The sequence below is a fragment of the Sinocyclocheilus anshuiensis genome, unplaced genomic scaffold (assembly GCF_001515605.1).
Source record: "Sinocyclocheilus anshuiensis isolate Anshui unplaced genomic scaffold, SAMN03320099.WGS_v1.1 scaffold188, whole genome shotgun sequence".
Classification (NCBI taxonomy): Eukaryota; Metazoa; Chordata; class Actinopteri; order Cypriniformes; family Cyprinidae; genus Sinocyclocheilus; species Sinocyclocheilus anshuiensis.
In genome coordinates this window covers 2,252,429-2,266,874 of record NW_015555768.1, presented here as the reverse complement: position 1 = coordinate 2,266,874, position 14,446 = coordinate 2,252,429, and the positions used below count along the sequence as shown (strand labels likewise).

Genomic DNA, 14,446 nt, shown 5'->3' with positions numbered 1-14,446 from the left:
ATATATATATATATATATATATATATATATATATGCATTTTACCATTATTGTCCTGATCACAATTATTTGAAATGACCATGATTGCTGTGCACCAGAGTTGTTATTGTTAACTAAAACTATTGAAAATAATTTTCAGTAATTGAAGTAAAATAACATAATTTTTGGATGAAAAAAAAACTGAAATAAGTTTAAGTAGAAGTACAAAAAAATGCTAAAACTGCTAAAAATAGCTGCAAAATAAATAAATAAAAGAAAATGACAAAGCACAACAAAATTACTGAAATTGATATAAAAACTGAAAATATAAAAACAAAAGCAAATTTACAATAGTAATAAATACCGTTATATTACGGAAATATTAACACTGTTGTGCACTATGTTCCAAATAAGGAAATTTTAAGGGAAAATTGGCTGATAACGGTAATGTTTTACTTTTCCAAATTAAGCCAACCCACACAGAAGATTTAAAGGGAATGTTTTAAACATTTTTAATATTTAAAATATTATTAATATCATTCTACCCAGTGCTTTTTTTTTTTTTACAAAGCCTTAAATTAAATCATACATTTGTAAATGATTTAAGTGAATACGTAAGTTCGTTAAATGCAATTTCTTATGACTCTTAATGAATCCAGAATTTCATGGTCATGTTAGCAATAACCATCAGAATATATTAAGTTGATTATTTAGCAGGTTTACAAAATTCTAATTAATTCTGTATTTTGTGGCTCTTGGAAATCGACAGAATATGCATTATTAAAACTTAGACTCTTGTATAATTCAAGTTGGTTTTTGCCCTCAGCTATAACAGTGTCTGCTAACTTGTTAATTTTCTAAAGATTTAATTCTTTTAACACTCTCTCTCTAGGTTTATCTAATTCTCACACTCCAGTTCGTCCATCCAGCACGTCAAGCACAGGCAGTCGGGGCAGGTCAGCATTTGCATTCTTTACCTCACAGTCATTTATGGTTTAAAAAAGACATTGTTGTTTCTGTTCTTTAAGTAATATTGCTTGCAGTAATATCACCAGTTGTTAATTATAGCTTAGAAACTGTATATCCGAACGAAGAGAAATTGCATGAAAAATTATTTGTGTCTTCTGTGTTTGCTTATGTGTGTGTGTTTAGTTGTGGGTCAGCTGGTAGACCTGGAACAGGGAACACGACAGTGGATCAGGTGAAGGTCAAACAGGAACCGGGAGTTGAGGAAGAATGTAGCTATTCTGGCGCAAACGTCAAAACAGAACGTTCTAAAGATGGCAGACGGAGTGCTTGCATGGTATTTACCTTCAGCTTACAGTTTCTTTCCCTTATTTAACCACTTTGGACCCTTTGTTATTGTGAGACAGCACAGTTTTAGTATATGCAGTTACACTTTATTTTGTGTTCTTGTAACCGTATAATCACACAAATAAGCACAGAGTAATTTTAATTAACATTACAATAGGATTACGTATAGGGTTTGGTTTAGGGTTTGTTGCTTGTAATTATGCACTAGATTACAGTTATTACTAAGTAAATACATGCAACGTGTGACAAGGATACTGTAAAAGAGATTATTTGCAAGGAAAATTAGCCAAAAACGTAGCCTAAGTTAATTGAGAATGAAAGCATGACTTTTGCCTGTAGTATCTTCCTTCATGCCCTTTACAATAAAATCTGAATAACAAGTTTCTTTTTCCCTTCTGGGTCCCAAGAGATACAGTTTAATATAGTTTGTTTCATATTGTACAATGTCTGTCTTTTGTTGTTGTTCTTCTTCCTCAAACCAGATGAGCAGCCCAGAAGGAAGCGTGACTCCCCCTCTTCCCGTCCTCGGCTCTGTGTCCACCGGTTCAGTCCAGGACATTTTAAGAACACTTGGTGAAAATGTTAAATCTGAACCACAGAGCAATCAGCTCTCATCCTGTACGAACCCAAACTCCAGCGCACCTTTAACCAATGGGACCACCGAGTCAAATGGTAGTCAGCAGGGGAACACCGCTAACGCCAACAACCAGACCACTGTAGGAAAAGAAGACGACCCGAATGAGGACTGGTGTGGCGTGTGTCAGAATGGAGGTGAACTGCTGTGCTGTGATCGCTGTCCTAAAGTCTTCCACATGACCTGCCATATCCCAACACTCAAATCTTCTCCCAGGTAAAGAATGTGGCTTTATTTATACAGATGATGCAACACATTCAGTTTGGCCTTAATGGTGTTATTCTGTAGTACATCTGAGCTGGTACCCGAAAGGTTTTAGGTTTGAACCCTACAAGGTGCAAGCTGTGAACTATTAGCAATGTGTTCTTGAGCACGATGGAGACGGTCTGACGTAGGAAATTCCAATAAAAGCTGATTGTATTTATTTACATATTTTCATTTACTTAATCATAAGTGACTAGTATTTTATTTTATTTTAAGATGTCATCTGTAGCATTTCTAATTATAAATGAATTATAAATAATTATAAATATTTTTTAAATTATTTATTATTATTAAATTAATTTATTTTAGTTTTATTTTAAAATTATTTTATTTTAATGTATTTTATTATTTATTTTTGAATGATTAATTTATGTATTCAATGTATTTTTAATTAATTAATTAATTAATTATTATTATTATTATTTGGTTTTTAAAATGCCACCAACAGCATATTATTTTATTTAAAATTTTACATGCCATGATAGCATTTCTATTCATAAATGACTAGTGTTATTTTATTGTATTTTATTTGGAACACCAATGACAAATTGTCATAATTTTCTAAGATTCTACCAGTAGCATTTCAAAACACATAATCTGTCTTAGCAATCGAGTTGGCGCATATGGTGGAATGAAACCAAGGGTACTGACCACACATTTACAGTGCCAATGGGGTTAGCATAGCCTTAGTCCCCTGGTTGGTATAATATCAATTTTAATTGTAAATTTAAAATTAATTTAATTAATTATTTTATTTTCATTTTTGCACAACTTGTTATACCTTGCACTTATACTTAACTCAGGTAAACAAAATGAGTACAGAAATAAATAACTGGCCAATTTGTTTAGCCAGTCATAACAGAGAGGTAATTTACATATTGTGGTCATAAAAGTTCAGTAGCATAACAGCTTGTAGGTCAGCGAGAGGGTGGAAAATATTCTTGAAAACCTAAATTACGACTGTTTGTGGTGCCAGAAACTTTGACTAATATTTATAAAGGGACATCAGGATAAACAAGCATTTATGATCTGTTCCCTTTAGGTTTTAAGACTTTAATTCCTGATTTTTGTGTGTTAAATTATGTGTTGTACCTTCTTTCTTCTGCAGTGGAGATTGGATGTGCACCTTCTGCAGAAGTCTCACAAATCCAGAGATGGAATACAACTGTGATGACGATCCACCCAGTAAGAAGGACAAGAGTGAGATGGCAATGAGTCCGGAGGACCAGAGAGTGAGTCACACTGAGAATCAAGTCAAGTCACCTTTAGTTATATAGTGCTTCATACAATACAGATCTAGTTGACATGGTCTCCGCTGACATTCAGGGCTGCAGAGGTCATCTTTAGGTGCTGATCCACCATCTGGTCTGGATATGGACTGGATCTGGGTGGCTACAGTGACCTCAGAATATTAGCGTCGATGTCATTCTTCTTACGATGTAGCGAGTACATCGGGTGTTATGGGAAGTGTTCCCAGTTCCGGTTGACCTAATTAATGCAGCCTAACAATCCTTTAACAGATTTTAATTACAGAAATGTGATAGTGTGTTATGTGTATTGCAGGTTAAAGAGATGGGTCTTTAATCTAGATTTAAACTGACAGAGTGTGTCTGCCTCCCGAACAAGGCTAGGTAGATTGTTCCAGAGTTTGGGTGCTAAATAGGAAAAGGCCCGCAGTTGATTTTGATATTCTAGGTATTTATCAAGTATATTATCAAATGGCCAGAGTTTTGAGATCGCAGTAGACTTGAAGGACTATAATGCGATATGAGCTCGCTCAAGTACTAAGGAGCTAAACCATTCAGGTCTCTATAAGTAATTAGCAAGATTTTAAAATGTATACGATGTTCAATAGGGAACCAGTGCATAGTAGCTGCTGCATTTTGGACCAGCTGGAGTTTTAAGCGTGCAGAGCAACCACCCAATAAAGCATTACAATAATCTAACCTAGAGGTCATGAATGCATGAATTAACATGTCTGCATTTGACATTGAGAACATAGGTCATAATATATAGATATATTTTTAAGATGGATAAATGCGGTTTTACAAATGGATTTGAACCATGCCAATTCACTTCCACTAATGCCAACATAATTTTGTAGTCTACTCAAAAGAATGTTGTGTTCGATACAAGTGTCAAACACAGCACTAGGATCCAGTAGCACTAATAAAGGAATACAACCACGATCGGATGATAAGAGCAGGTCATTCGTAACTCTGATGAGAGCAGTCTCAGTACTATGATACGGTCTAAATCCTGACTGGAAATCCTCAGATACCATTTCTCTCTAAGAAGGAACAAAGCTGAGAGGATACCGCCTTTTCTAGTATTTTTGACAGAAAAGGGAGATTTGAGATCGGCCTGTAATTAACTAATTCTCTAGGATCAAGTTGTGTTTTTTTTTAATGAGAGGCTTAATAACAGCCAGTTGGAAGGATTTTGGGACATATCCTAATGACATTGATGGATTAATATTATTCAGAAGAGGATCTATGACTTCTGGAAGCAAACAAACACAATCATAGTCAGAAAATGAGTGAAGTATGGGGAGCACATAGTACGTTACCTCTAATTGGTAGATTGGCAAAGATAAATTGCTTTTATGAAGACTTGTGTGTGATTTAATTTATCCCAATACTTCATACCAGACACTATATAATGTAATATAACATAAATTACATACAGTATATTGTGAGACAGTAATGATGTTTGGCTCTAAAATGTGAACATAAGTGACCCAGCAATCAGATATGATCTATAAACCACCGCCTCAATTTCTCAGTGCACAATTGCAGATTTTTCATGTCAATGTTAAATTATGTTGTTAATTATTCAAATTTTTTTTGCACAGCTTGTTAGACCATGCACTAATACTTAACTCGGGCAAGCAAAATGAGCAGAGAGATAAATAACTGACCAATTTGTTTAGCCAGTCATAACAGAGAGGTAATTTACATACTGTATTGTGGTCATAAAAGTTCAGTAGCGTAAAAGCTTGTAGGTCAGAGAGAGGTTGGAAAATATTCTTGAAAACCTAAATTATGGTTAGAAACTTGGACTAATATTAATAAATGGACTTCAGGGTAAAAACAAACATGTATGAATGTTTTAAGGCTTTAATTCCTTTTTGTGTGATGTGTGTGTTAAATGATGTTATACCTTCATTCTGCTGCAGTGGAGATTGGATGTGCACCTTCTGCAGAAGTCTCACAAATCCAGAGATGGAATACAACTGTGATGACGATCCACCCAGTAAGAAGGACAAGAGTGAGACGGCAATGAGTCCAGAGGACCAGCGAGTGAGTCACACTGAGAAACAAACACAATCATATTTACAAAATGAGTGAACTATGGGGAGCACATAGTACTTTAGCCCTAATTGGTTGACTGGCAAAGTAAGATTGCTTTTGTGTGATTTAATTTATCCCAATACTTCATACCAGACACTCTATAATTTAATATAAATTATGCACAGTATATTGTTTTGACAAACAGTAATGATGTTTGGCTTTAAAATATTTGCTAAAAATGTGAACCTTAGTGACCCAGCAATCAGATATGGTCTACAAAGCTTGTCCACCAGAGTTCCTCATTAATATATTTCAAGTTTTTGCACAACTGCAGATTGTTAATGTTTCTTCTCTCCTCTTCCTGTATTTTTAGCGTTGTGAGCGCTTGCTGCTGCACGTGTTTTGTCATGAGCTCAGTACAGAGTTTCAAGAGCCTGTTCCTACATCGGTGAGTTTCCATCAGTCCCACAATATCCTCTTTTCCCATAAATGCAGACATTTCTGATGAAGTGTTCTTAAAGATGTGTAATTGGACCATTGCTCAGTATGAGGGGCAATATTTAATTGCTGCCTCTCTGCAAGGTCATTAACACTATTGCAGTAAAGCTTCTAAAATAGTAACATCACTCACATGTGCATCTGTAGTGACTCCAGTCATCTGTTTTCAAACATGCATTGAGCCTCTAGGCCATTTCCTGCTGTTATTTGTCATAGCAGGATTATGATTCTTGTGTAATTACATTACTGAGTGAATGCAATAATGCATCAGGCTGACGGGTAATAACAATGATTTTGTAATTTCATTGGATTTCGTAGTATATACCCTCTCACTTTGCTCTTTTGAGACTACTTCACTTCTTTCTGTAGAGCATGGCTCTGTTCTAAAACCTAGTGAGCCGTCCTGCTGTCTACATGGGGACCTGCCTTCTAAGGCAGAACAAATTATGTCATTGTTGTCAGATTTTATTACTGATATGAAATATGTTATTTAAATGGCACATCGATAAACAGATTTCAGTCTTTCCTTAGTCATAATATATAGAAGCTGTACTTGCATGAATGGTGGGCACTACTAAGGTGGCCGCCAAATAAAATGACTTTCCTTACAAGGGATACATGGACAGACCAGGGTTCCTCAAATCTTGGCCTGGAGCGCCAATGTGCTGCAGAGTTTAGCTCCAGCCCTGATCAAACTCACCTACCCGTGATTTTCTAATGATCCTGAAGACAATGACTACGTTTACATGGACATCAGTAATCTAATTATTTACCTTATTCTAAATAAGCCAATATTATGATTATGGTGTCTACATGAGTTGCTTTTAGAATATTCCTGTTATGTTCCCGTTTTACATGTTAGTACATAGTTCGATTAATGGCACACGTCGTTACGTCCCCACGTGACGCCATTCGACGTCCCCTCCGGAATTTCACGTATAAACACATAGTTCGTATTCGTGATGATGCCATGTACAGTTTTGGGTGAAAATCCTGTCGCAAAATGCGGCGAAAAGTCCTACACGATGGTAATAATTTGATTAAGGTGTGTACATGTCTATACTGCACTTCAGTAATGCGACTAAAATAGGAATACTCGACGTCTTAATTCGATTTCTGTTTACTTCGAATATGACTAGCCGGATTAAGGTAATCAAAAATCTCTGATTACACGGTAGATTCTTTATCAGAGTATTATCTTAATCATATTAAAATCGGAGTATTGTTGTCCATGTAAACGTACTCATTGATTAGCATGCTCAGGTGTGTTTGATTAGGGTTAGAGCTAAACTCTGCAGGAAAGTGGATCTCATGGGCTAGATTTGAGGATCCCTGCTCTAGAAAATCTAGATATCAGGCAAAGCTCTAAGTATACACAACTAGAGAGTGAAATTTAAATTTTCTGTATATACTCTTGAAATGTTTTTTTAATCAATCAATTTCCCTTTTGAGCTGAGCAGAGTTATTATTTATATACTATTATAGTATTAATATTTTTTCAATTGGCTTTGATTTTTCAATTTTCATTCTAAATTTAGTTTTGGTAATTTTATAATGTGCTTTTGTCATTATTTGTTTCTATTTGACTTTTATTTTTATTTCTGATTTGGGTTAGTTATTTTAGTACTTTAACTTAATTATAGTTAGTTGCCAAGGTAACATTTCTAATTTTTACTTTTTGTTTTTAATTTAATATTTGTTTTATTTCAGCTTCATTTCAATTATTGAAAATTATTTTAAATAGTTTTAGTAATTTTATCATGTGCTTTTTGTCAGTTTTTTTCATGTGTCTACTTGACTTGATTTTTGTTTCAGTTTTAGTTTAGTAATTTTAGTACTTGATCTTGTTTTATTTCCTTATAACCTTCTAGTTTCTAATTTTTACGTTTTTTTAACATTTTATTTTAGCTTAATTTGAATTAATGAAATTGATTTTTAATGACTTTAGTTTTAGCTGGATCAGAGAAAACGGCTTGCTGCAATGCATTATGGGCCTAAACTACAATGCTACCTCTGCTTTTGACTAATACTGATAAACAAAAGAATAATAGTGCTTTTTAATTAGGATGCACATACACCTAATACTGCATACCTAAAAATGTTGAGTCAATGTTCAGATTATTTGGTTTTGGAAGATATCCCCATGTTCAACATTATAGTTTTAATGCTGAAGCCTTGATTTCTCTCCAGGTACCCAATTACTATAAAATAATAAAGCATCCGATGGATTTGACGTTGGTCAAACGGAAACTGCAGCGCAAACATCCTCTGCATTACAAGAGCCCTAAAGAGTTTGTGTCCGACGTACGCCTGGTCTTTAACAATTGTGCCAAATTTAATGAGGTGAGTTCGGGGCATGTCCTTAACCTGTGTGGGGGTGGGATGGGATGTTGCATGTAAGAAATGGGTATTTGGAGAGTATGAAAATACACTAAAGCAACACAGCATGAACATGTGATGGATTGCATGTGTTTACTGCCTCATGGTCACCAGTACTAACTATTAAAAGAATGGTTTCAGTCAAGCTGAGCATTAATCAGCGGCTGGATGTTGAGCTTGTGTTTGTCATAGGGCTAACACACTTTGTGATGTTTCACGCCGTTGAAGGGATGTTTATTTAATGTTGCACACAGTGTTTTTCTATAATACATTTGATTATTGTTCAGTATTTTTATTTGAACAATAAAAATGACAATCAAATGCATGATATGAATGTCAGTTTTGCAGTCATTCACTCTTTCTGACATTCATTCAAGACCCCATGAAGCAAACGTGACGATTGAAAGTTTATGTATTTCCTGTTGATAACAGAAGTTTGGGTGGGTTTTGATTTTTACAATTTTTTTAAATGGCCAACATGCTTTAATTTCATGTTTTGCTAGACACAACGAGGAATGTTCTAAAAAGCGAGTTAGTTTTGTGAGCTTTTTGCACTAGCATCATATTGGTAACTTTAAAGCAAACATACACAGCGTAAAAGCCACAAACCTATCATTCCGATTTCATGGGGTCTTTAAAGTGTGTATAAAAAGTGTACATGTTAAGTGACTGTGAAACTGTAAAATAAAACTAAATGGCTCTGATGCATTCAAACTCGCATCCCATGTACACAACTTATTTGATTTCAGTTTTACATACCTTAGAAAATGTTATTTTAGTGTCATTGAGATACAATTAGAGTTTTCATTAATATTTTAAATCCATTTTTATTTGAATATTTTAGTTAAAGTTTTAATAATTTTGTCATTTTTAGTAGTTTGTTGTAACGAAAATGGATTTAGTTAGTCAACTATAATAACCCTGCTAAGCTATGTTTGACATAATTTTTTACAATTTAGTTGATTATGAAATTTTTGAATGTTGTTGCGTGCTATTGACAGCAAATCTCAGTCATGCCAGTAATTTTACATCTGCCATTTTAAATGCAGTGGCAATACATGAATCAAATTAAAGATGTGATCATTACACACTGGATATTATAAAGATTTTTCGGCTTCTATTTTACCGAAGGCTGTGTACGTCCACTTCAGGTATTTCAGTGGATGGAATTGATCTGTTTGGGTTCATCACAGTGGCCACAATATGCTTGAAATGTACAAATAGGGTTTTTGTTGTGGGGAAAAATAACAGTAGTCAAATCCTCCAAAACACACGTTAGCACTGCCATTGTGATAATTTCATAGGGTTACTGAAATGTTCTTTTCTGTAAAAAGTGATAGACTGTCTTTGCAAAACTTGATGACTGTGTGGCATTCATGTCAAAGAAGCACGTTATAATGAACAATTTTTTAATTTTCTGTAATTATTCCATCCAATTTATCTCACTTGCATTTAGTTTGGGTCTGTCAGCATTACTGACACTTTTTTTTTGTTTGTTTTGTTTAAGGCAAATCCCCTTCTAGTTGTTGTTCTTCATGTATATATAGAGGCCGTTTGCTCATGCCTTCTAACTAAAAGGCATTTATTATGAGCAAACCGAAAATTGTGCTCCTTGGACATTTTTAAATACAGATGAGGCTGTGACCTCACTGTGTGGATGGTATAAAATCTTTCTTCCCCCTTTTCTTTTCTTTTTTTTATTTTTTTGTGTGGTGTCGTTGCCCTTTTTAGATGTCTCGAATAATCCAGGTTTATGATGAGGAGAAACAGAGTAATGTTCAGGTAAGATGTTTCGTACACCACACCGATGGGTTCAGCAGTCCTGGCACCCAAAGCAGCCGAAATGGGAGTTTTAACCCTTTCTGTGCTTCTCTCCTCCTCCTCCTCCTCCTCATCCTCACCCGTTCATCTCTGGGCCTGCATTTCTCTCCTAGGCCGACTCGGAAGTGGCACAGGCGGGCAAAGCCGTGAGTCTGCATTTCGAGGAGAAACTGCTGGAGATTTTTCCCGACCAGACGTTCCCGGTAGCCGTGGAGAAGGAGATGCGAGCGGAGGCCGATAAGGATTCGGAGGACTCTGACGATGACTTCGTACAACCGAAACGCAAACGCTTAAAAGTGGACACCGAGAAGCTGTTGCACATCAAGTGAAGGAATGAGGAAACGTCTGCGAGAAATAAACGGTCTTCCTCAAGCTCAGTCTTATTTTGCTTTCTGGAACTGATGCGATTCAGATGCTTCGTTTATTTCATGTTCTCCCAAACCCCTGGCGATCCATTGTACGTACTGCGGGAGAACTTTTAAACGTGCATTGTGGATGTTGACATCATCGGAGGATCGACAAATTAATTGTTGGGTGTCGATGAAGACACTTGTACTGATTTAAATAGTCTTGTTTTGGTCTGATTTAGTAAATAACATGTTTTTCTTTTTTTCTTTCTTAAACTTGAGTTATTATTATATTTGTAAATCTATTGTGAATTATACTTTATAAATGATACTCATCTCTCCCTACTGTTATGATAAAGTTTATCATATATGGCCCACCTGTTTCCTTTGCATGTGTATTTTCTTATTCCTACAGTTGAAATCCCTTCAATAGGGGAAGTTTGATCTTTATTTTCAATAAAACGGTGACCTCTGGATTGTTGTAAAGTTTAATCGTAGACCCTTTAGCTCAAAAGATGCATATTAAATGGGTGTCTGTGCCACCTGACAAAAGCCAATACAAAAGTACTTTCAACAAGCATTGCTTATTTCATTCCAATAATGTAAAAACTACAGTACTGCTAGTGTTACATTTAAAATGGTTACAGCATTAAATAATATTGAGTAAATGTTCAAATGAAATGTTTTAAAATGCTTCATTTGTATTTTTCTTTCATTTGAAACCAGAAAAGTGCTAAATTTAAACATTTAAAAAGGCAGAGTTATGCAATTATAAAAGCCGAACAGAATATATATATATTTTTTTTTTGAATAACTGTTGCTGCAAGAAGTGGCATACGTTTAGAGAAGTCAACTATATAATGTAGGTAGATTTTAACTATAAGGTTGAACCATGTTCCATGTCAAGGGTAAGTGTCAGATTGAGGCAAGTTGTCACATTTATTTACAACGTTTCACATTTCATGATTTGATTTTTTGGTGCGTCATAATTGGTTTAATCGGTGCATAATTTCTTAATGACAGGTTTCATTATGGCAGCTTACTTCACTGAGACATTTTTCCAGAAATAACTAGCTGTGTTCAGTGTTCTGTGTTCAGTATATTGTTTCCTGGGCAATAGTTTTCGAAAGCTTTTTGTAGTCGAGACTTTATTTCTGTACAGGTAATAACTTTAAAAATTAACCTAACATGAGAAACATTTACTGGAGTAAAAACACTAGACCCGTCCTCCGCTGTATTTTACCATTTTGGCGCCTATACAGTCGTGTAATGGCTTAATTTGGCCTCTATACATGTTCTTTTCGGCAGCCTAGAGATTCTAGGAAACCACTTTTTGCGTCACGCCTGCACTTCATGTTTTTGCTGAATGGACATTTGTGAAGTCAGGCGTGATGATCAGCTGATACGAGCGGAGCTGCTGTTTTGAGTCTGAGGAAACGGAGCGTTACTTTGCTTGAGGTAAAGAAAATTCTCCTGATTTTCTCCTCCTTTTCATTACACACAGGTAATTCTCTGCAAATTTAGCTAATTTTTAAAGTTCACATGCGGCTCGAAGCTCTGTACTCAACACAGTTAATCAATGGTGTACTGTTTAACAACAAAAAAAAACCACTAATTCACACCGATATGTGAAAATGAAAGATATGTTGATCACCATGTAGTGCCTAAACTGCTATGCTGATCCCGACCAAAACAAATAGTGTGAAAGTTCTTCTTATATGAAAATATTGAAATATTACATTCATATTCGGGCCTCACTGTGTCTTTCTTTGATCTGTGATTGCGAAACTGACACAGGCTAGGACTTGAAACCGCTGAATTGGTCAAATGTTAGTGATCGGTCGAACCGGTTCAGATTCGAATCGTTCTACGAAAGGCTACAAATAAATGTTTTCCACTTGATTACACGACAGTTTTATAGAACACGATCTGATTTTAATAAGTGACTGTAGTATTGTTTCATTCAAATTCATTTTATATTTCGGGTTTAAATTACCTATATGTTTTATGAGTTGAATCACGGTTGCTGAACTGTCTGGGGCCCATACAATTACATATTGTATTAATACAACTTAATAAAAGGAAGAAAAGGAAGGTACGGGAGACTCTTCACACAAAATCCTTGGGCGTTTTGATTTATTTTTCAATCCAAGAAGTAACAATGTTTCATTTCTACCTTGAACAAAAAAAAATAGTCTTTCCTTTGGCCCATTTCTGTTTATGCATGTGGTATTTCCCCATAATCAACCTAATATTAACAATAAAAGGCACATTTGGTGATTTTAGAGCATTTAATATTTCAAGGACCAAGCTAAATCGTTTTTTTTTTGTACCGGATCTCTTAAATGAACTGTTCAAAAGAACCGATTCGCAAAGAGACCCATCCCTCCCTTGCTAGCGAGGCTTCCGGTTTCTTCGCTGATGATGACGTCGCGCCTCAACTATCCAACCACAGCGCTAAACGATGACCTCGTTGTTTTGACGACTTGTTTGTTTGTTTTCTTCTCTAGGTATCTGCGGACTAAAATAGACATACCGCTACTATTCTACCTCAGCAGCTGAAAGCTACATCACAGGTAATGTGCTAAACGTATATGCATGTATTAACGTGTTGGTAATGTCTTCTGGCTCCGTAAGTATTTAAACAGCACTGCACTGACCACCAGGAGCACATCTGTTTTCGTAAGAATTCCACCTGGGCTGTTTTCAGAAAGCGATAACGTTATGCACATGCAGTGGATTTCATTCCTTGTGATTCCTCGCTGCTGTTTTTCCAGTGATGTCGGGTGGGCTTGTGCTCGGCGGTGGTGGGAACTTCAGCTCTCTCTGCCCGCACGGGATCGAGTGGATCTGGTATGGACTGGGTGAATGTGCCCAGGATGGCAGAGACATCGCCAGTGTTGTTCTCGGACTTCTGTCGATAGTTTGCTTCATGGCGTCTTCACTACCGTAAGTAGGCCAACTCTTATGCTGTTGCACTGTGAATGGATTAGTTTTGTCATAATGGATATAAAATTCATTCAGGCACAGCAAGAATTTTGAACACTTCTAGATAAACCTTCAAGAGTTTGGGAACAGTAAGATTTTTATTTTATTTTTTAAATGAAAGTAATACTCTTATTCATCAATGATGCATTAAAATGGTCCAAAGTGACAGTAAACACAATAATGTTTTTTTTTTTAAATCTATTTTAAATAAATTCTGTTCTATTCATCAAATAATTCTGAAAAATGTATCACAGATTTCACAAAAAATATTAAGCAGCACAAATGTTTTCAACGTTGATAATCATAAGAAATGTTATTAGTTAAACCCTCATCCGTCCCTCGGGTCATTTTGACCCAAAACTCATTTTTAAAGATTTTTAAAAAATCGAGTGTTGATTGTTATGTTATGAGACAGTTTAAGGGGGTGCCATAAAAAAACTATCAAAAGTGTCCCTCGCGGGTCATTTTGACCCGCCATTGGAAAAGCATTGAATTTACGAAAAAACTGCGGATTTTTTTATTTAATTTTGTCACACTTGAGCATGGAGCACACACACAAAAAATTGAGTCGATTCTAGGATTCTATGTGGGTGTAATAAAAAAAGTAACAAAAGTGTCCCTCGCAGGTCATTTTGACCCAGCCATAGGAATGAATGGAATGTCCAAAAAAAAAACAGCATTTTTAAAAAAAAATTTTACTATATAAAATCTGACACAATCCAGAAAAGATGCATACCCAAACAAAGGGCTGAGACTGCAGAATTTCCCCAATGCACAAACAACTCACATACCCACACACACAGGCACACACACACACACAAACACACACATGGCACACACACTCCCATTGAAACACATTGTAGGATGTATGATATTTCTGCTGGGAAATGACTGTCATTTTGACTTTTTTTTTTTTTTTACTTAACACAGC

General features: G+C 35.6%; 2 protein-coding genes across 3 annotated transcripts in view; both read left to right on the top strand.

The window, feature by feature from the left end:
• Positions 1–11,186, top strand: part of trim33 (tripartite motif containing 33) — a 37,987-nt gene extending 26,801 nt beyond the window's left edge. Inside the window, exons 13-20 of one of the 2 annotated variants that reach the window (XM_016468305.1) lie at positions 870–933; positions 1,130–1,280; positions 1,774–2,141; positions 5,368–5,491; positions 5,856–5,930; positions 8,171–8,323; positions 10,091–10,141; positions 10,294–11,186. In XM_016468305.1, the coding sequence (XP_016323791.1) occupies positions 870–933; positions 1,130–1,280; positions 1,774–2,141; positions 5,368–5,491; positions 5,856–5,930; positions 8,171–8,323; positions 10,091–10,141; positions 10,294–10,509 (1,202 nt within the window). In that variant the 3' untranslated portion in view covers positions 10,510–11,186. Of the gene's footprint in view, positions 1–869; positions 934–1,129; positions 1,281–1,773; positions 2,142–3,297; positions 3,422–5,367; positions 5,492–5,855; positions 5,931–8,170; positions 8,324–10,090; positions 10,142–10,293 lie in introns of both variants that reach the window. The other variant, XM_016468306.1, reaches the window with a different exon arrangement.
• Positions 11,187–11,781: 595 nt separating this feature from the next.
• Positions 11,782–14,446, top strand: part of LOC107674372 (lysosomal amino acid transporter 1 homolog) — a 7,778-nt gene continuing 5,113 nt past the window's right edge. Inside the window, exons 1-3 of the mRNA XM_016468333.1 lie at positions 11,782–11,985; positions 13,038–13,103; positions 13,305–13,476. Coding sequence (XP_016323819.1) covers positions 13,307–13,476 — 170 coding nt within the window. The 5' untranslated portion in view covers positions 11,782–11,985; positions 13,038–13,103; positions 13,305–13,306. The remainder of the gene's footprint in view (positions 11,986–13,037; positions 13,104–13,304; positions 13,477–14,446) is intronic.